Genomic DNA, 21,746 nt, shown 5'->3' on the forward strand with positions numbered 1-21,746 from the left:
TTCCGTTTATACAACATTCTGGAAAAGTCACAACCATAGGTACAGAAACTAGATCAGTGGTTGCCAGGGAATAGGGATGGGGAAGGTTTGACAACAACGGAGCAGCACAAGTGAGTTTTCTGGGGTGTTGGAACTGCCCGTACCTTGACTGTGGTGGTGGTTACATGAAGCTGTACATGTTAGAGCTCAGAGAACTGTATACAAAAGAAGCAACTTTGCTGTAGGGAAATTTAAATTTTTAAAAAAACTTAAAAATATTTGGGACTCCATAGTCTATTTCTGTCGTTCTCAGCCCGGCTTGGAAGTCTGTGACTTTTTCATGCCCCCACTCAGACTTGTTTTGCCCTGTGAAGGGCATCCACACGTGTATCATGTGGGCACTGCTGGGTATGTATGCATGTCTACCATGTGTATGCACATGCACACTTCAGGGAACAGCTATACACAAAGTGACATATCAGAAAAACTGTTCCATTGCACTTGAGTTAGAATCTTAATTAAAAAAAACATGGACTGAGATCAGGGGAGCCTGAGTTCTGATCATGTTTATCAATGACTTCTCATGGTAAGGTTGCCAGATTTAGCAAATAAAATTGCAAGATGCCCAGTTAAATTTGAGCTTCAGATAAACAGTGGATAGTTTTGAGTATATGTATATCCCAAACATTGCATAGTTCTGTATTTTATTTGACAACTCTATCCCATGAATCTGAAAAAGTAGTAAAGTTTCCTTTGTCCATGATCCTTGTTAGTTCTTTGGGACTAATTTAAGCCAACTCCATGTGCTTATTCCTGCATTCATTCATTCATTTGTACACTCAATTCAGTAAGTATATCGAGAGCCTACTAGGTACCAAGTCTCTGTGTTATTTATACAGGTGAACAGTAAATGGGGCCAGTCTCTAAGCTCAAAGAGCTAAAATCTAGGTTGTTACTGATTCTGGCCGCCAAATTCCGAGTCCCCAAAAGCCTAGGCTGTCTTTTGTATTTCTTGTATTTAAGATAAAGTTCACCTGAGGGAGGACAAACACATCAAGTATGGGCAGAAGGGCCTAGATGGGAAGGATGCTTCCAGTAGACTGGAGATCCAGCCAGGTGAGCCCAGCTGTGCCTGGTCCCCCACAGCCCTCCCTTCTCTGATGACTGATGGGGAGGAAGCAGCATGGGGCTGTCCACAGGGACTTCTCCATTAAGGAGCTTCTCCCCACCAGGTCCTTTGGCTCAGAGCCTGTTCATTCATTCATCACTTGCAGGCAAAGTAAGGGGCTGGCCGGGATAAGCACTTCACCTCCTCCTCAGTGCATTCTGGGCCCCCAGACAGCCCCAGGCCAGATGAAGCATGCTCAGCCCCCACCCTCTTCATGCTTCTCCTCAGGGCCACTTTACCTGGCTGGGACCCTTGCTTTTGGTTGTGGAGGGCAGGGTGTGTTGCTCAGGGTCCATTCTGACCCCTCTAAGCTGTGAGAACCACTAGAAGCAGACCAGTGCCGGGAGCCTCCAAAGCCCAGGGACACCCCTTTTCTTATACAACTCTGAATGGTCAGCATCCTGCCCAGGCCTGCCCATTGGGTAGGAGAGTAAGTATTGGCAAAAGAAGTGTGAAACTGATGATCTTTCAATACAACTAAGTCTGATTAGATGAACTGTTATTATCAATTCGTAGCATCCTCACATATCAGCGTGGGATCAATCCACACAAGGGAAGCTGGCAATTATAGAGAGAAAGAAATGTAAATAGATAATCAGATAGATGGATAGGTAGATAGATGAACAGACAGGTGGATGAACAGACAGATAGATGGGTAGTCAAATAATAGATTTCATTTCACATGAACAGCTTGGAAACCCAAATATGAGAAGTTTCTAAATGTACTTTTTGTCTTGTACAATTGGTTTTTATACTTTAGGAAAACTGGACCAGTTGGTTTGACTTTATTTTCTATTAATTTTTCTATCTAGTCATTGTGAATCAAACAGCATGGTGGGACACCCCATGGATATCTAAATTAAAAATGTAATGGCAACTTATATTTTAATGCCATCAGAATATTTGCAAGCATTTTCAGCTGTAAGATCATTATCTTCACTATGATACTAGAATTTATCTGATGCTTCACACTCATGTATATTTTTAAGACTGACTTTGTTTATATGTATCTGATATCTTTAAACATCTTGCTAACACAATCTCACAATAATTACTTCACCCTTTTCACTGATGCACTGAGACCAGGATAGACATATTGTACAACTGAAACCCCCAAAGTCACCATCAATATTTGGGACTAACTTCATAGCAAGCTTTGTGCCATGTGGATGAGAAATGTCTTTTGCTTGTGGGACATCTCTTAAGGGGAAGTAATGCAAACTTCCCTCAGTGAAGTCACTCATTCAAAAGTCATTATTCTTTCTCCCAACTCTCATAAGACCCATTCACTAGATATGTAAGGGGAGAGCCTCGCCTGTGCTGTGACTTCCCATGAGCCTTCAGATCACTCCCTGTGCCCTCCACCCCTTCCCAGAATGAGCTGTTCGTTCATGTGAAAAGCCCTGTGGCAGGTGGAGACGTGAGTGGTCACTGCGGGGCTCTCTGTTGAGTGGGTGTGTCTAGAAGCTCTGCCAGACCTCTAAAAAAGGCACGAATGTTCAACTCAGGCATCGTCTGCACTGGAGGAAAGAACTACTGTTTGTCCAGCACCCACTCTGGGCCAGGAGCTGTGTGCTCTACTACTTGCTTTACAATTTTGTCTGCTTTTTGGAGTATAGACTCACTGGAGGTATAACCATTAAGTGGTTTTATTTTTTTCCACCTCTGCCCCCAGCTACATTATATCGAGCCCTGCTTTCCTGTGAGCAGAAGGACAGATTGCTAGGAAGGGGACAGACTAGAGGCAGAAAGATTTCTGTGCAGCTCACAGCAATACCGCCACCAGACACCTGGCAGAGATGATGGAGAGAATGACAGCAGGAGAGAGATGTGGACAGCGGGGGTGGAGTCTTACAGGGGCCCCACAGTTATGGAAGTTTTCCGGCATCAATTTTGGAAATGCTTCACAATGTCAAGAGCCACTTACTACTCTTCATTCAGGTGATATGTACCAAAGTAACTATTGCAAGCATGCTGCTGGACCATTTCTATATCTCTAATCTCCATAGTAATTATGCAAAGTGTCAGTCCTATTTTTAATATAGGAGAATTGGGGCTCAAAGAAGTCAAATGCCTTCCCCAAGTTCACAAGACAACACAGCTCAGCCAAACCTAGGCTACCTAGCTATTACACACCTACAAACCTAGGTGTGTAATACCAAAGTTTATGATCATCCCACTACACTATCCTGCCTCTCTTTTCCTTCTGTTGCCTTTTCTTTAGTCTTGTTGCCTGTTATCCCACTGTCCAGGGACCAATGTGTGGGGTGCTTGTTTTCATAGATATATATATGTGTCTATATCTGAATATAGCTGAATAATACGGATTTTAAACATATTTTACTAGCATTAGTGGAGTCATTTAAGTGTAAGAGCATGGAGATTGACAAAAAGAGAAGGAGGTAGAGAGAGGGGAACAGTTTAAAGGGTACATGTAATGCCACCAGCCAGTTCGTTTAATGGGCCTGTGCCCCAAGTGCGTGGTGATAGAGACAGGAATCTGTTGTTCCTCGGCCCCTCCAGTCCCCACGAGCCCCCATGGTGTGAGCTTCCTGTAAAGATGCATGTTTTCGTCCAGCATGGCCCCAGAACCCTGGCCCTCAGCATTCCCACATGCCCACCAGAGAAGCCGTCCCTCTGCTGCCCTGGGCCGGTGTGGGGAGGCGGGTGGAGGGCTGCCAGTTGTGCAGGGCCCTGAGAGGCTGTGTGCAGCCACCAGAAGTGCGATTTTCACAGTGTGGGCTCACCTGGAAACCTAACACTTGGAAGATGCACTTCCGCGGTTCCCAAACAGCAGGCCTTCTCCGAGTGCGGGTCCTACGATGCGCTCCACCCCCTACAGCCCCCAACACACACATTCTCTCCGCCAGCCCTTAGAGGCCCTTTATGCCTCCTTCACACAGCAGGCACCCTCCAGTTTGCCATTTCATTCAGTCCTCACAGCTCTCCTCTGAGGTAGGAATATTCCTCCCACCCAAAGATAAGGACCTGGGGGTGGGGGTGGGTGTAAAGTGGTTTATCCAAGCTCACACCGCTTGCCTTACTCCAGGGCTTCTGGGTGGGATGTTCTTTCCATGACATCAGAGCTACAGCACACAGAGTATCTGTGTGGAAATTATCAGGTTCATTTCACTTGGCAATTATCCGGTTAATTGGATCAACGCAGTGCTAAGGATCTTATATTATGCATGTATACCTTCCTCTACCCCTAATATTGTGTACTTCTGCATCCTCAGCACCAGTGTGGGTCTGCACATGTGGTGCCTGGGAAGCCATTATCCGTCAAACTGCCCTTTTCCCCCTGGCCGGTAATAAGAATTCAACTTTTATTTGGAGCAAAAGTTCCCAGGGGGTCACATGGCCCAATAACAAAAGATTATGATTTCTTATTGGTTTAATAGCATCTATTTTGTGATTCTGAATGTACTCTGTTTTAATTGGATTTGTTAAAGGAACAAAAGGGAATAGGTGCCTTACAATTAAAATAAAATGTTAAGATTATTAGTTTAACAGACTAGAAATGTCTTGTTCATCAACCAACACATTCAAAGCACACAAAGCAACCTTGACACCCGGGAAGCAAAGCACCAAAGTCAGTGCTGGCACCTTTAAACCCCAAGAGGTGAGCATTAATTCAATTTCAATCACCGTGGTTTAAGCACTGCTATTGCCAGACGGACCCGACTGCATTCTCTCCTCACAGCCGTGGCTTCCATTGCAGATAAGGAAGCTGGGCTCAGAGAAGTGGCTTGGCAGGGCGAAAAGCGCAGGGGCTTTAGACCCACGTGGGTCGCCACCCAGCTCCCCATTTACTGTCAGGTGACCCTGAACAGTCTGTGGAGCCTCACTGAGCTTCAGCCCCGACTTCTGTAAATGGGATAACAAAAGTGGCTGCTTCTGAAGGGTGGCGTGAGGGTGAGTGAGGGCCTCGGAGGACTTTGCTGTGACGGTGGGGGATGGAGTGCAGGGAGGAGCCGCAGCTGGACAGGGCAGCACAACTGATGACAGTGGAGCCAGCACTCCAGGATTCCAACTGGGTAGAACCCTGATTCAGACCCCACAGCCCAGCGTACTTACTTGCTGGGGCATTCCCGCCTCCCAGGTGCAGACCTCAAATTACTTTATTTGGAGGACAAAGAGATATAGCTCCTTTGAGGCACAGAGCCACGCACGCACCCAGGATCGCAGAGTGGGGGGCATTTCTCAAGTGCCCAGTGATATGTGCATTCTTTCTGCACCACGACCCCATCTGGCCCCAGTGAGAACTTGCTGAGGGGTGGACATGGTGCAGACCCAGGTGTACCCAGCTGCGTGCACTGGCCAGCCCCGTGGTGTGGTACCCCCATTTGCTGTACAACAGTCCTAGCTCCAAGGAAAGCTTTGCTGTAAACCCGTCCACCTGTGAAGTTGTGAGATACCTTGAAGGGGAGCCCTGAGGATCAACTGTAAGGGAACAGCCACACCTTCCCTGGCCCTTTGGAATTCATTTCTTCATGCATAGTTCACACTGGATAACTACTATCAGCGAGGCGCTGATTTATGCAGCAAACTAAATGAAGGCTGTGCTCACATCCTAAAAGGGAGATGAACCAAAGCAGACAAACATAACACCGGGTGGCGAAGAGTGCCAAGAATAGAAAGAGCAGGGGCAAAAGAAACAAGAGAGTGGTGTTGGGAGATGTGGTATTTTGAAGAGGTGACCAGGAAGGGCATCTTTGAACAGAAGACAACTGAGCAGAGATGGAAGGAAGTGAGGATACGGGGAGACAGGGAGGGGATTTCAGATAGAGGATGCTCCAGATGGAAAGGCTCTGTGACAGAGGGATGGGGAGGGACAGCATGAGGGTGGGAGAAGGAAGGAGGGAGGGAGAGAAGGAAGAAAAGAAGGAAGGAAGGGAGGCCAAAGACACGATTTAAAAAAAAACAAAACCCAGGGCAGACATGATCTGGCTTATTTTTCAAATGATACTTCAGCTGTTGTGAGAAAAATCTCCAGGGCGTGTCAAACCAAGGAGAGAAGGCCAGTCCCTACACTTCCCCCAGAGTGACCACCGACAGGGCCGTGCCCTCTCCTCTCTAATTTCTACCTGAGCCAGGAGGAAACCCAGCCCTGGGCCAGCCGCATGCTCTCCTGAGTCTCCGACAAGCTTGGCCATGCTAGAGAGTCAGGGGAGGGGGACGTGGTAGGCAGCCACTCTTGTTTCCCTCTAGAGATGTTCTCTCAGAGCCAGCAAGCCCACCACTGCACTGAAACCTCTCGGTCAAGCACAGGTGACTGTGATATAAAAACCACATAGCCTTTTACATATGGGTGACAGCAGTATGGTGCAATGTGTGTGTGTGTTTGTATAAACCTCAGCTAAACTTTCCCCCCATCCAGAGGTGAAGGGCATTGGAAGGACCATGGTCTCATTTTTAAAGGGATACTTTAGGTTAAAGAAAAAGAGTGCAAAAGGATGGTTTGGGGCTCTTTGTATGTAAGGCACCTGTCTTTCAAAAATGCTGTAATTTCTAATCCTTTTTCTGTAGAAATATTTTCTGAATTCACGTTTCCCTTTCCTCCTTGAGTCTTTATCAGGCTTATTTGAAGTTATTACTAAAACATTCGGGACTATCATTAAGAAGAGAGAACCCTTTTCGGGCGACTTTGGACAAATAGATACAACTTGCTAGGAATGATGTGAACAAAGGCAACATAGCGGCCCACACTTTGTTTAGGACAGGGAAGCTCTTCAGCATTTTACAAATAGGGATATTACCCATGTGTTAGCCATTCTGTCTGTTCCCTTCCTGTTATGTGTAAAGTAACTCAATAGAAGACAGGCACTCGGACAGCAGAGAATGTGGAGGCTTTGAGGCCAATAGAACTGGGCTCCATCCCCACCTTCACTGCCCACCTGGTTTTAATCATGAGCTCAGTTTACTGATCTGCAAAATGGGTTAGGAAATTGCAAGTTGTTGTGAAGAGTAAATGAAGTGATGACTGTATGTTAAGTGACTAGTGTGCACTGGGTACTCAGTGAACGGTAATCTGCTTCCTGGCACCTTTATGATGGTAAATAATGCTGATAGAGTCACCAAACAGCACCATATTGATTGCCTCCCTCAAATTAGTAGCCCCAAGACACTCCCCACTGATCATTAATCCCAGATGTAGGATTTGTGGAACAATCTTTGCTGATTCCCAAGCACAAAAGTCTTTGCAGCCTTTTAAACACAAATTATTAGTAATAATAGTGATAATAATAAAAGAAAAGAAATGTAACAGCAACTTGTAGGTATGATAATACCTTTGTCCACTTTTAACCTCTAGAGCTTGCTAGAGCCCAGGCAACTCACTTGCTCATTCATTCATTCATTCATTCATTTGTTCAACAATTTGTACTCGAGTCATTCTACAGGTCAGGTCAGATGAGAAGATATGCAGTGAACATGACAGACGTGTTTCTCGTGAAACTCCTATTTTAGGAGAAAGCAAATCAAGCAAGAAAAACAAAACAAACAAAAAGAGCCAAGATTATGTCAGGTGGTTTAAATGCTCTGCAGAAAATAAAACCTGATGATGTGAAAGGGAACACCCAGGGTCAGGAGAGAATGTTGATGGCGGTGGCTGAGGGGGGGAGGACTAATTTAGAGTGAGATAGATGGGGAAGTCCTCTCCCAGGTGACGTTTGTGCTGAGACTTGAACACTAAGAGGCCATGTGGGAGGATTTGGGGAAGAACACCCCCAGAAAGGGGCATACCAAGTGCAAAGTCCTAACAGTGGGGAGAAAAAGGAGATGCGGGGGTGGCTGGAGCAGGGACAGCAAGGAGAGGGTAGAAGATGAAGACAGAGGACTTTATGGAAGATACAATACATTACGTGCATTATCTCATTTAATTCATCCACCCCACTTAACAGGTAACGCACCGAGCCCCAGAGCACATCCCTTGCCAAAGTCACATACTAGTCAAGCAGAGCCGGCCCTTGTCTGTGGGCTTAATTGCCATTTGGCTTATCCATGAAAGTTTGACTTGACAACGTCCTGTAATAAATTTGGCTCTATGGGCCGACAAGGAAGCTCCTGATTCATCATGTTTTCCAGACACTACCCTAAACCGAGCTAGATCCTGTTCATAGCAGCCCAGGTCAAGCCCCATCCTTAAGGCTCGTCCCTCACTGAAAAGAAGGCACACGTGTGTTATCACACCCAGCTCTGGGGGTTGAGATGAGTTCTGTTATGTGAGACAGGTAGAGAGCTTGAAAATTGAAAATTGGCAATGAATCCAGCTGGCCATGAGCTGAAAGCTGGTGATGGTTGGTGCAGCTGGGTAGCCCATCATGCCCACTTGGAGGGGCATGGTTCAGCTGCATGCCTCATGCTCTAAGAGTACCAGGGACCAGGAAATATCACCTAGCTTTGATGAAGACCCACCCAGATGATGGGTAGAGGGAAAGAGCATGAAGTCCTTCCCTTTCATCAGCATTGCCAAGCAAAGAGCGGTGGGCAACAGTGGGTGACCCTTGGAGTCCCAAGAAGAAACTGGCACCACCAAGCACCAGGCCTTAAAGGTCAGTCTCTACACAACAGTAGGGCTCAGGCACACTGAAGAGCGGACAGGGGCAGCCTCATCTCCTCCCTTCCCCCTCCAGGTTGAGGCTCAAGCCCAGAGTCACCCCAGCTTGAAGACCAGTCAGAGCTGTGTCCCTCCCTAGTTGTATGACTTAGCACACGTTTCCTGACCTTTCTGACTCCCCATTTCTTCACAGGAGAGCTGGTCATCAGCACTTGGTTCACATAACAGGCATACGGTTTGTAAATGTATTGAGAACCTACTATGTGCCAGACCGTTTGCAAATCAATTTAACACATTTAAATTAGGTTCCTGGCTTCAGACTGTGTATGGATTATACTGACCACCTACTCTGGGCCAGGCATTTTAAAGACACGGTAAATAATTCTTACACCTGCCTGATCTATTTATTGATTTTCATCTCCACTGGACAGATATGGTGCCTGAGGCTCAGAGAGGCCACGTAGCTTGTCCAAAGTCACAAAGACTCAAAGTAGGGGCACCTACCTTTGCCTGTTGTGGAAATAGAGACGTGAGGCGTGTATTCTAGTGTGTTCCATGAAGAATCCCTCCTTACAAGGCCCAGCCCAGCCTAGGACTCAACCATTTGTTCGTGGGTTCCAGTGTTCAGGATCACTCGTAGAAATGGTTTGCCTCCAGACTTCTCAAAAGACAGACTGTGCTCCAAACCCCAGCATAGTCAGCAGAAATCAAGTGAGGTCTGCTGAGGTTGCCTTCACAGGCTGCAGCCTCCTAACTGAACGAGCACTGCAGTTTCCTTAAAGGGATAACTGGGTGGGTGAGGAAACAGTTCAAACACTAGCCTCCACCTGCTTGTGGAGCAGGAAACAACGTTCAAGGTGACTGAGACTTTGGAAAGATCATAAAGCATGACCCCAAAGCCCCACAGATTCCCACACTAACCTCCCAAGCTTGTCCACGGCCCAGGCGCCTGAGAACGCCCAGCTGGGTCCCCAGCTAGCTGCCCTTCCTGTCTGGGGCTCGGGGCCAGCTTCCTCCTCTCCTACATAATGAATTAGCTGGTGTCTGGGGTTTGTAAATAAAGCACACCAGCAGAACAGGCATTTCCAAAGTTGCTTACTCAAGAAGAGGAGAGAAAAAGAGTTTGAAGAGGTTGTAGTTTGGCAAAGTTAAAGTAAAATAAATGCAGCCAGAGGAAAACTTACCCTGTTCGGCCCGGTTCTTCCTCCTCAACTGTGAAACTTTGTCACCAGGCAACAAGAGACCTGGGACCTGGTGTTAATTAGCATAATCTTGACGCCAGCCTGCAAGGTGAGAGAACACAGTGCCAAAAGGGTCTGCAGAACAGGGTCTGGGGTCCCTGGGGCTTGCAGTGGGCTTCTTCCTGGCTTCCCCAAGCAGTGCCCTGGGGATTACAGTACCAGGACGGCTGCTTTCCATGGCGACCTCCAGAAGTAGATGTTGCTAACAGAGGGGAAAGAACCATGTTTGCCTCTTTGAAGGGACAAATGTCTTACTTCTATAGCATTGAGTCCCATGAAATATCATTCGACTTCCTTGTAATTTGCCCCAGTATTTCTTTCTGCTCTTTGGTTTTTGAGAGGGCTGCCTTTTATCTATTTATTTGAATTTAATTATTTCTTGCAGTTTTCTTTACGCCCTTTTCCCATGATTAGATCGGAGTGACTATAATGCTCATAAAAATCAGACATTCAATGATTTTTTCTTAATTAATATTATGCCATTCAATGCTAGTATGTAGTTTCTAAACTCGACATTTTGAATGAATGTGCAATACTGAATCTGGTGGACTTTGCTTTTCCTGTTGTTTCCAATTTGACACTATATGAATAAGGCTGCAAGGAAAATATCTAGGCATTTATAGTCTTTTTGTTCAGTTTCTTTTCCTTTAAATTAAATTCCCAGAAATTGAGAAATTTGGCAAAAAGGATAAATGTTAAAATTATTTTGCAAATAATAAAATAACATTGTAGAACAATTAGAAAATACATATATAGAAACAAAACTATAAAAACACTCTAAATTGTATTACCCAGGTTGAATTTTTAAAATAAATTAAATAATTAGCAAATAAATAATTTGAAATGCAAAATTAACCCAAGCAATGAAAATTTTGGCAAGTACAAAAAAGCAAAATGAAAAAGTTTAAATTAAAAAATAAAAATATAATCATTAAATTAGAAATATAGTTAACTATAAAATTTTTTAAATACATGAACACCACCACCATCCTATTTAATCCAAAATGAAAGAAAATAGATCATTTAATTTAGACAATAAATGGATTTAACATAATGAGCTAATGAAGATAACTAGAAAATTAAGTTACCTGAACTCCTACAACTTAGTGCATTTCTAATTAGAATATTCAAAATGCACATAATTTAAATTAGAAAATAAGTAATCTGAAAATCATAAAACACAAATAAGCAAAAATAAAATCAGTGCTTTAAGGGAGAAAATACACAAGAAAAATACATTTAAAATTTTTTTTAATTTTTAAAAATTTTATTGAAGTATAGTTGATTTACAATGTTGTGTTAATTTCTTCTGTGCAGCAGAGTGATTCAGTTATACATATATATATTCTTTTTCACATTTTTTTCCATTATGGTTTGTCACAGACTATTGAATATAGTTTCCTGTGCTATACAGTAGGACCTTATTGTTTATCCATCCTATATATAATAGTTTGCCTCTGCTAACTCCAAACTCCCAGTCTTTCCCTTCCCTACCCCCCTCCACCTTGGCAACCACAACTCTGCTCTCTATATCTGTGAGTCTGTTTCTGTTTTGTAGATATGTTGATTTGGATGGTGTTTTAGATTCCCCATATAAGTGATATCATATGGTATTTGTCTTTCTCTTTCTGACACACTTAGCTTAGTATGATAATCTGTAGGTCCATCCATGTTGCTGCAAATGGCATTATTTCATCCTTTTTGATGGCTGAGTAATATTCCATTGTATGTATATAGTACATCTTCTTTATCCATTCATCTGTCAGTAGACATTTAGTTTCCCTGTCTTGGCTATTGTAAATAGTGCTGCTGTGAGCATAGGGGTACATGTATCTTTTCGAATTATGATTTTGTCTGGGTATATGCCCAGGAGTGGGATTGCTGGATCATATGGCAACTCTATTTTTAGTTTTTTGAGGAACCTCCATACTATTTTCCATAGTGGCTGCACCAATTTACATTCCCACCAACAGTAAGAGGATTCCCTTTTCTCCACATCCTCTCCAGCATTTGTTATTTGTAGACTTTTTAATGATGGCCATTCTGACTGGTGTGAGGTGGGTCCTCACTGTAGTTTTGATTTGCATTTGTCTAATAATTAGCAATGTTGAGCAACTCTTCATGTGCCTATTGGCCATCTGTATTTCTTTTTTGGAGAAATGTCTATTTAGGTCTTCTGCCCATTTTCCCATTGGGTTGTTTGTTTTTTTGTTATTGAGTTGTATGAGCTGCTTGTCTATTTTGGAAATTAAGCCCTTGATTGTATCGTTTGCAAATACTTTCTCCTATTCCGTCGGTTGTCTTTTCGTTTTGTTCATGGTTTCCTTTGCTGTGCAAAAGCTTGTAAGTTTGATTAGGTCCCACTTGTTTAGATAAATACATTTTAAAATACAGATATGTAAAACTTTATAAAAATTAAAGCCACTCAGTTTCAGCATCTAGAGGTAACTTTATGTTATATAAACTTCCAGACTTTTCATGCATCAACAGCATCAGGTTTATGGCATGGTTGTGCAATAATAATTTGGTAATTTTGCTCATGTTCATTTCTAACTCCAAATATACACAAGTTACCGGTTTGTCGGGTAACTGCCCTCTAATCCAGCCAGAACAAAGATTTTTGTTGTCGTTTTATTAATTTGCTTGTATGTGCTTGTCTTCAGAGTCAGGGCCCGGGGTCAAGGTGTGGTCCGGCAAGCGCTCTGCACAGCCCGGTGTGCTGGGCTTTCATGGGTGCCTGCACCAGACTTCAGCAAACCCTCATGAACTTCCCTAGTCTGCACCCCACCTCTTACCCCATCTCCATTTCCACATCTGAAGATGGAGATCATGGCTATCTCATTGAGTCTTTGTGAAAATTAGACAATTGACAAAAAGTCTTTGCAGTTTCCAATGCATTAGACAATTATTATTATTGTTTTTATGCAAAATTTCTACATGTTAAAGAAATAAAGACAGGAAGTTATAATAGAAATATTATAGAAGGTCAATATCCTGTTAATTCAGGAGGAAATCTCTGAACTGCAAGAATGCCTGTCTATTAATGGATTTCTACTGACCTACAGTCTAGGTCTGAAAACTAGGCTAAACCCAGATTTGCTTCTGAGGAGGGAAAAAGGAGCGGGAGTGTGTTTCTATTACGAGCCTCTTGGCTCCTTGTGGAAAACTCTGCCCACCCCACAGACTGCTTCCCCAGCATGCTCCTCCAGAGCCACACCCAGGCAAGAGGCAGGGCAAGATGCTGGCCAGTACTTGCCCTCTCTTGAGGCACAGCACAAACCATTAGTAGACACATTTCTAGTTTGCCAAGATGAGTGAATTTTCTTCTCCTTGTGGTCTGTGTTTTCTTGACACCCATGGGTTACTCACTAACTCATTTCACCATGGCCTCATAACTGTTTTGCAAATAGAAAAGACACAGAAGAATTTGGAGAGGCATCAGGCTTTTTAAATATGTCCACTTTAGTTCAGGAGGCCCAGTTTCCCTGTGGGCCATCCCTGGATGTCTGCGAGGTTACTGTCTTAGTGCCTAAGGACTAGCCATAGCCCGCTAGTCCCAAAGGTGAGGAGGAGGAGGATGGGCAGATCTCCCATCCCTTCCTGGGCTGAGAGGGTATAGCCTCTAGCCAGATGAGTCCCTTGGCAGAGACCCTTTTGGCCTGGGCTAGCCCACCCTCTGAAGGCCCCTGGTAGGCTTCTCTGCCAGGCTCCCTAGGGAAGATGTGAGTTCCTGGGCTATGCCCTGGCTCACTCTGGGAGACAGGCTCAGGGTAGAGTGGAGGTGTCAGTCAGGTGGAGCTGGACCAAAGGGGCGGAGTCAAAGGCAAGACACTGAGGCAAGCCATGGGCACTGAAGTAGGAGTAGGAAATGCCCCAAGGCCACGTGACGGCAGCACTCACACTTCAAACCACTTCTAGGAGTTCAAGGACATAGATGTGATTTAAAGTGAAGCAGCGCAGATAAAAATCACCTCTCAAAATAGGGAAGAATTTGAACCCAGCCTAGCGGTTGACCACACACAAAGTTCAGCTTGAAGATAGTGCCCCATCTTTTTTTTTTTTTTTTTGCGGTACGTGGGCTTCTCACTGTTGTGGCCTCTCCTGTTGCGGAGCACAGGCTCCGGACGCGCAGGCTCAGCGGCCATGGCTCACGGGCCCAGCTGCTCCGCAGCATGTGGGATCTTCCCGGACCGGGGCACGAACCCATGTCCCCTGCATCGGCAGGCGGACTCTCAACCACTGCACCACCAGGGAAGCCCAGTGCCCCATCTTTGGAAGTCATCCAGAGGAGTTTAGATACCTGTCTTGGGATGGGAGTGAGGTTGGTAAGATGTCTTCTGTGGGCCCACCGTGCTAGGCCACCTTCAGGTTAGACAGAGTGACCTACCTAGTCCTCAGTGACTTTGAACTCTTCCATTCTTATCCACACCATCCCTGGTTGCCCAAGGGCCTGGACTCTTGCCCCATAGACTCCATGGCAAACCCTGAGTTGACAGAGCAGGAGATCTGATTCACAGGTGGCACAGTTATTCTAAGATCTTACAGAGTGGTACTGGCAGAACAAAGCAGGTGTTGACCAGAAGCAAGTCCTCACTTTTATACCACACTCTTCTTCCTCCCAGAGCAAAAAGAAAATCAACCCTGCTCTAGGATAGCGTCAACATCAACTAGAACTATGCCCATTGAGGGAGCCCTGTGTCCACACCTGTGCTAGCCTGTTCCAGACCCGTGGTTACACTTGCTCCCCAGCACTCCTGGGTCAGCCATGTTTGAAGGATGAGGTAACAGTAGTTCAGAGCAGTCAAGTGGTGGGGGCAGGATTTGAACCCAGGTTCTAGTGACTCCAAACCAGTGCTCTTTCCCATGCTGCCTCCCTTGGACCTTGGAAGGGCTTTAGAAACCCAAGAACCATCTCTGGCACCTTGTTTAATATAAAATTTACACTGTAATAATGGAATAGTGCAGTGTATCAACTCTTAAAGAAATACTTTAATCACCAGATATTTACAAAATTCACATAAACCATTCTAAGAGTTCTGTAATTGCCTTCAGATGAACATAAATTTAAAAAAATTTCTTTTTCAAAGAGAACTCACCTTTGGTGAGGTGTCTGGATGCTGGTAATGGCATCTTTTTCTGATGGTAATGAAATTATAGATCTTCCTTGGAGCTCATAGCTGATGAGATGAGCAGTGGGATGGTAAATTGCCTTTACCTTCTGCACACCATTCCGCCGGGTGGCAATGTCACAAAAGACCACAGATAAAATTCTAGAACTCTTTATGAAAAAGAAAAACAGAGGCTCTCTCGTTTCCTGGATCTTAATGGGCACATTTTGCTCCCCTATTCCCCTTCCACTGTCAGATTTCTAAAATAAAATAGCAAGATTCGCAGGCTTTGCCATACCAACTCCACATCCTTGTAGCTCAGACCCACATCCTCAGAAAGGCTCAGAACACATTCTTTTCCGAGGTGGTCAACTTTGCTGTCTCCAGCCTGGGCTCTGTCCTCATGTACAGCCTTCAAAGCAGTCTGCCTTCTGGAACAGGGGTAGTGGCAGGCTCACAGACAGGGCAGGAAAGCCAAATCTTCACTTGAGCCTTTGCAAGCTAATGCAATAAATGTGACCATGTTTTTGCCTGTTTGTTGTTGTTACTGTCTGCCTGAATAAAATGGCCAAAAAGATGATTTCTCTACTGGGGGGAAGAGGTGAATCCCAGCCAGGGAGTTGCTTTCTGTTTATGGGAAGTCTGCCAAGGAAAGTATTGAATGAGGAAGGGTGGGGAGCCCGGAACAGATGATGTGACAGCACTGCTGTGACGGGAAGATGAAGAGTCGCTGCCCCTGCTGGGGCCCTCGGGCAGCCAGATCTTGTCCACACGAATGCCTGAAGCACCCTGGTGCAGTCCCCGTGGGTGGAACGTCCCCATGGGATGCATGTGGGGGCGGGGTCTGTGGGTTCCTGACAGGACTGAGGCAGAGGGCATGGCTGGAGAGAGGCAGGACTTGGTTTGGTTCAGTGGAGCAGCCTGAACAAGAACCTGGTTTGGGGAGTAGAAGGAGAGTCTCAGGGAGACAGAGGGGGAAAGAAAACACAGCTAGAAGAGGAACCAAGTGACCTCAGAGGCCGAGGAACTGGGCCCTACAAATTCCTGCTGAGTGGAAGGGGCATGTCACATGGAGAAGGTTCCTTCCCACGCCCTCCCCAGCACTGCATCCTGTTACACTTTTACATTCTCCCCTACCACATGGGTCAAAAATGGTGTTTCTTTGGTTTGAATTGTGTTTCTTAATCATATTTGTGGAAACATAAATCGGTACAGCCTCTTAAGAGGACAGTTTGGCAATATGTAGCACACTTGAAAATTCTCATAGTTTTTAACCTAGTAGTACCATTGCCAGAAATGTATCTCATGGTTACACTCGAAAAGATTCAAGGCATGAAATCATCATGAGATGGAAGTCTCATAAGTCACAGAGATTTATGTCCGAAGATGATCACAGAAACATCATTTGTGAAGACAAAGCCCAGCACGGGGGAGGCTCCCACGAGTTCCCATCCATCTGTACGAGGGTGTCCTGCTGTTGTGGCCATAGGGCAATGTGGGCCGCCTCCACCGTGCCGTCAGGCCAGGGAAGCAGGGAGGAGACCCGCACAGATAAGATGATCCCACATAACAAAAACATTTGTTTAAAAACTGCTTGAGCATATAGATTGGTATATGGCTAAAACTCTTCTGGAGATTAACTGTGGATACTTCCTGAGTGGGAGCAGTGGTTTGTAGACTATTATTTTTATATTTCATGACCTTGCATATTGTTTGCCTTTCTTAACCACACACGTATATTCACATGTGACATGTATTCACATGCATGTTGTGCACATGGGCAAAGAAGGCCAAGATGCGGCTGTGAAAGCCCAGTGTGGGGTGTGAGGCCCCCGAGCCTGCTTCTGTACGACCCTGGGACTTCTCGGGGCCACGCCTCAGGCAGCAGCGCATTCTGGCATTGCATAAGAGCAACAGGGATGGCAGGAACCCAGCCTTCAGTAGGGCAGCGAGGGGGGCAGGGAGAGCTTGGGAAATAATCTTGCTGCCCTGGGAAGTCTGTGATTCTCCTGGGTGCCCTGGCGCCACGATGCCCCAGAAAGTTCCACCTCTTCCCTCATTCGTGGCTTGAGATATTTGGTCACCCCCATCATTTTCTGTCCCACAGGAGATACCCCGGCTCTGACAGGACCATGCTGCAGAAATGGCAGGTAAGTGACCCCTCAAAGGACTCTGGGTCCGAGGAAACCCTCTGGGAATGCAAATCAGCAAATAGCTCAGGCCCGCGGGATGAAGAGAGAAAGCATGTGGATGGATCAGGGGGGATCTTGTTTTTGTTTTTTGTTTTGTTTTGTTTTCATTTTATTGCTCTTTATTTTATTCTTCATTTTTCTCGGCACACCATGCGGCATATGGGATCTTAGTTCCCTGACCAGGAATCAAACCAGCACCCCCAGCATTGGAAGGTGGAGTCTTAACCACTGGACCGCCAGGGAGGTCCCAGGATCTTGTTTTTTTTAATTTGTTAAAATGTCCCAAATATTTCCCTGAAAAGATCTCACTGATTAAAGGCGATTCTTGAGTCAGAGCTGGGGAGAGAGAGAGAGAGAGAGAGTGTGTGTGTGTGTGTGTGTGTGTGTGTGTACACAAACCCTGTATACACACACACACACACACACACACACACACATGCTCCATCAATGAAGGTGTATGTGTATAAATGAACACACAACTCAGGAAGGCACAGCATTCACTTCTTGTCCTGGGAAGTCACACGTGGCTCCCAGACTGGATGAGCTGACATTCAGCCTTGGGTTCTCAGTGGAAGGAAAGGACCCCAAGAGAGCTAGCCTTACAGATCACATAGCAACAGGAAAGTAACTCTTCGTCACTCAGGTCCAAAACCCTTTCCCAAGGATCAGGCCAAGGAAAGGAGAGACCGCAGCATGCAGGTCCCATCAGAGATGATGGCTGCACTGGCTGCTCGTTCACCAGTTGGCCTTGATGAATTTTTCCCACATGCAATCCCTGTCTCCACCTGTGACATCTTTAAGCAGAGGGCCCTAAGAGTGAGCATTATCCAAACACGCACGGTCAGGAGAAAGAGAGTTCCTGAAGTCCCAGAGGAAGATAGATCATTCAGCCTGCTGGTGAGGGCCTCTTTCCCGGTGACTGCAAAGTCTCCTCAGCTTATGTTTTCAATCATAAAGAGGTCAGCAGCAAGTTTACCCAGCATTTGTGCTATTATTTTAATCAGCTTTTGAGTATCACCCAACAGTTGACAAAAAAGAATGCTTAAGCCTTGGCTTGGACTGCTGAGTTGTATTTTTTTTTTTTTTCTGGCTGACTTTGCTTCCTGACTAAATTTGCTTCAGCTCATATTGGAATTAGCGTGGCCTCCCCAAGTCGGGCCAGTTCCAAGCACAAGGTGCACGGGGAATGGTGCAGGTGCACGCTGCCTGCTCCCACCTACACGATGCGGTTTCCTGTGCAAGCCTGGGAGTTAGACCCCCATGCCCCTCAGGAGGAGGCCAACTGTGTTGGGTTTATCCCCTCTTTGACTCTTCTGCAGAAAAGGGACATGAGCAATTTCGAGTATCTCATGCACCTCAACACCCTGGCTGGGAGGACCTACAACGACTACATGCAGTATCCAGTGTTTCCCTGGGTCCTGGCTGACTATACCTCACAGGTACGTGTTCACGTGGATGCTATGCAGTGTCCTGTGGCTTTCTGACCCTGACAACCAGAGCACCCGAAGTCACACAGAACCTCTGAGACACGGTTCAGTCCACTTGGGTCTGAGGGCTGCTCTGGTCTCAGCCCCTCACCTGGGAAGAGGCCTTTGGAGTCTGGCTGCCTGGTTCCTAGAACCAACATGTAGAGAGAGAGAGAGGGAGGGAGGGTGAGAGAGAAGAGGAGAGAGCAAGAGAGAGACAGAGATACACAGACCCAGCGAGAACAAACTCCTCTCCCGTTTTTGACTTCAGTAACTGAGATGATGGTATGTGGACATCACCCCAGATCTAGACTGGGACATGTAGCCATAAGGGAGGTCAGTGGCAACACCAGATCATCTGCTGTTCTGACCTCTGTCCCAGGACCTCAGCAGGCAGGGGAGGGAGGAGCAGGAGAGCTGACACAGCTGGACCGAGGTGATGTCACTAGGGAGGCGAGCAGGCTATGGAGCAGTGTCCTGACCACCTAGGATCTGGACATGAGGAGGTGTGTTGGGCTGTGTATGTACAGGGCAGAAGGTGTCTGGGTCCTGGTTCAGATCAGCCTAGCCAGTCCTGCCTTGAGCTGTTTAGATGGCTGACCCCCAGAATTTGGAAAAGGGACCTCAGTTTTTTGTGAACTCCCATCCGCACTGAAGACACTTACCACACCACAGCAGACCTTTTCTCCCCAGGCACATGTTGCTTCTTATTGCACTGGTGATCGTCTGAGGCCCAGGTATTTCAAAAACGAAACTTGCCAATCCCAGCTTCAACTCACATGTTGCTAAGTGGTGGGTCACCAGCTCCTTTTATTTAACCCATACCCTGTATTAAAATTTGGATTACTTAACAGTGTTCAGAAATTGGGAGATTTCTCCTAAAAAGCTGGTTTTCCAATATCTTTTGGCGAATCCAGAGATCTGGCAACTATGAAGCCCCATTCTGCCCTGGCAAAGTCAGCTGTAGCTGAGTGTGGGTCTCCACAGTGCCATGACTCACGGGGGTCTCAGGAGTGCCTGCTTCCCTGCCGCCCGCACCTGGCTGTGGCAGGTGAGGGATGGTGGCAGACCCTGCCTCCCCAGAACTGTGGTGATTCACTGCTAGTGGAAAGGAGGAAGGGTGTAAAGAAACACCTCCTTCTATAAAGACATGCAATCCCCAAGGACACCCAGCCCTGAAAACTCTTCAGGGCTCCACTGTTGTGTATTCCAAGGGTAGGGGAAGGGTCACCATTACTGCTTTCATCACCCGGAAGGGAGTGTGCCTTCAGAAACACGAGGCCCTTGCTCTCCTTTCCTCCCCAAACGGATGACTTCTAAACTCCTAGAAAATCAGTGTGATTCTAAGCAAGAACCCTGAACTATGGAAGCAAACTGCTCTGTGAGGGCAGGAGCCAAGTGTCCATTGACAACAGGAATTCTTTTGAAAGTCTCTTGGGTAACTGGTGGCTATGTTCTGATTTGGGTCAACTTGGAACAGTTCAGAGTGAACTCAATCTTCCCCTCCTCTCATTTTCTATCTCTCCCTTATTAAGTCTTTGTGGATCACTGGTTGTGGGGCCATAAAACCCTACCAGGCCTGCTAATCACCAGAGGAGGGGGTCAGACCAAACGGCAGTGAACCAATAAAGAGAACCATAAAACTAAAGAGCGTGGCTCCGGCAGCCTCGCTGGGGCACAAGAGGGTCCAGGGGAGTTAACTCCAGTTGCACATCTGCCTTCTAGACATTGAACTTGATGAATCCCAAGACTTTCCGGGATCTTTCGAAGCCCATGGGGGCTCAGACCAAGGAAAGGAAGCTGAAATTCATCCAGAGGTTTAAAGAAGTTGAGAAGACTGAAGGTGGGTAGATCCCAGCTTGACTTTTTTCTGCAATGCTCTTCATCTGAATGCCTTGCAGTGAGAATTTGTAACGATTTGGGTGTCATCTAGCCTAGAGACAATTACGTTTGGATAGAGAGCCCTTGAATTCAGTGGTCTGCACCCTGGCTGCATGTGAGAATCACCTGGGGAGCTTGTTAAAAATACTGATGTCTAGGCCTCACCTCTAGAAATTCTGATTTGAATAAGTCCACGGTGGGGTGCAACCCGAGTGATTCCAACATGAAATCAGGACTGAGAACTATGGTGCTAAGAGCTAACACCTCCATTCCCAGAGGCAGGCAAAGGCAAGGAAGTGACATCCATTCAGCACTTTCTGTATGCCAGGTGCAGGCCAGCCTGCGTTCATACACACAATGGTCCTTTTTATTTTTTATTTTATTTATTTATTTATTTTTGCGGTATGTGGGCCTCTCACTGTTGTGGCCTCTCCCATTGCGGAGCACGGGCTCCGGATGCACAGGCTCAACGGCCATGGCTCACGGGCCCAGCCGCTCTGTGGCATGCAGGATCTTCCCAGACCGGGGCACAACCCCGTGTCCCCTGCATCGGCAGGAGGACTCTCAACCACTGCGCCACCAGGGAAGCCCACAATGGTCCTTTTTAAAGAGAAGGAAATTGGAACTCAGTTTAAGCAACTCACTCAAGGTTATAGCCTCTAAATGGCAGATCCTGCATTTGTCTGGCTCTAGAGCCTAGTTCCCAAATGCTGTTCGTCTGCACATCCCCTTTACAATTTTTGGCCACCTTCACATGCCAGCTGTCCTCTTAGTGCCTTACTGGTTTTCTTTAGGTCTATTCCCTTCTTAAACTCCAGTGGATGTATTTTAAAGAGAAACTTTTCTATCATATATTTGATGTCCGCTATATTGGTTTTCTCAAACACTTTGAAATAAACATAGCACTACTACAATAAGGAACATCCAGCCGCGAACCATGAAAGCTTTTACCTCAGGGACCAGAGGTGGTGCATTTCGGAAGGCTCACTTGGCCCCGAGGCCCTGCCTTTGGTGAGCGGGTTCTCAGCAGGCTGAGGAGCTCCTCTGCATCCCACACCACCCTGGAGGCCCCTGGCCCCTGCCCAGGATCCCCACTGTGTGCAGGGCTGGCACTCAGACTCGTTGGGGGAGATGGGAGGAGATGGGAGGGGGG

General features: G+C 46.3%; 1 protein-coding gene across 1 annotated transcript in view; it reads left to right on the plus strand.

The window, feature by feature from the left end:
• WDFY4 (WDFY family member 4) overlaps window positions 1-21,746 on the plus strand; it is a gene marked incomplete at its 3' end in the record, with an annotated part of 258,736 nt that overhangs the window by 204,213 nt on the left and 32,777 nt on the right. The window contains exons 47-49 of the mRNA XM_079708852.1: window positions 17,162-17,204; window positions 18,566-18,685; window positions 20,438-20,555. Of these exons, the coding sequence (XP_079564978.1) occupies window positions 17,162-17,204; window positions 18,566-18,685; window positions 20,438-20,555 (281 nt within the window). The remainder of the gene's footprint in view (window positions 1-17,161; window positions 17,205-18,565; window positions 18,686-20,437; window positions 20,556-21,746) is intronic.

This window comes from Hyperoodon ampullatus, assembly GCF_949752795.1.
Source record: "Hyperoodon ampullatus genome assembly, chromosome: 1".
NCBI lineage: Eukaryota > Metazoa > Chordata > Mammalia > Artiodactyla > Ziphiidae > Hyperoodon > Hyperoodon ampullatus.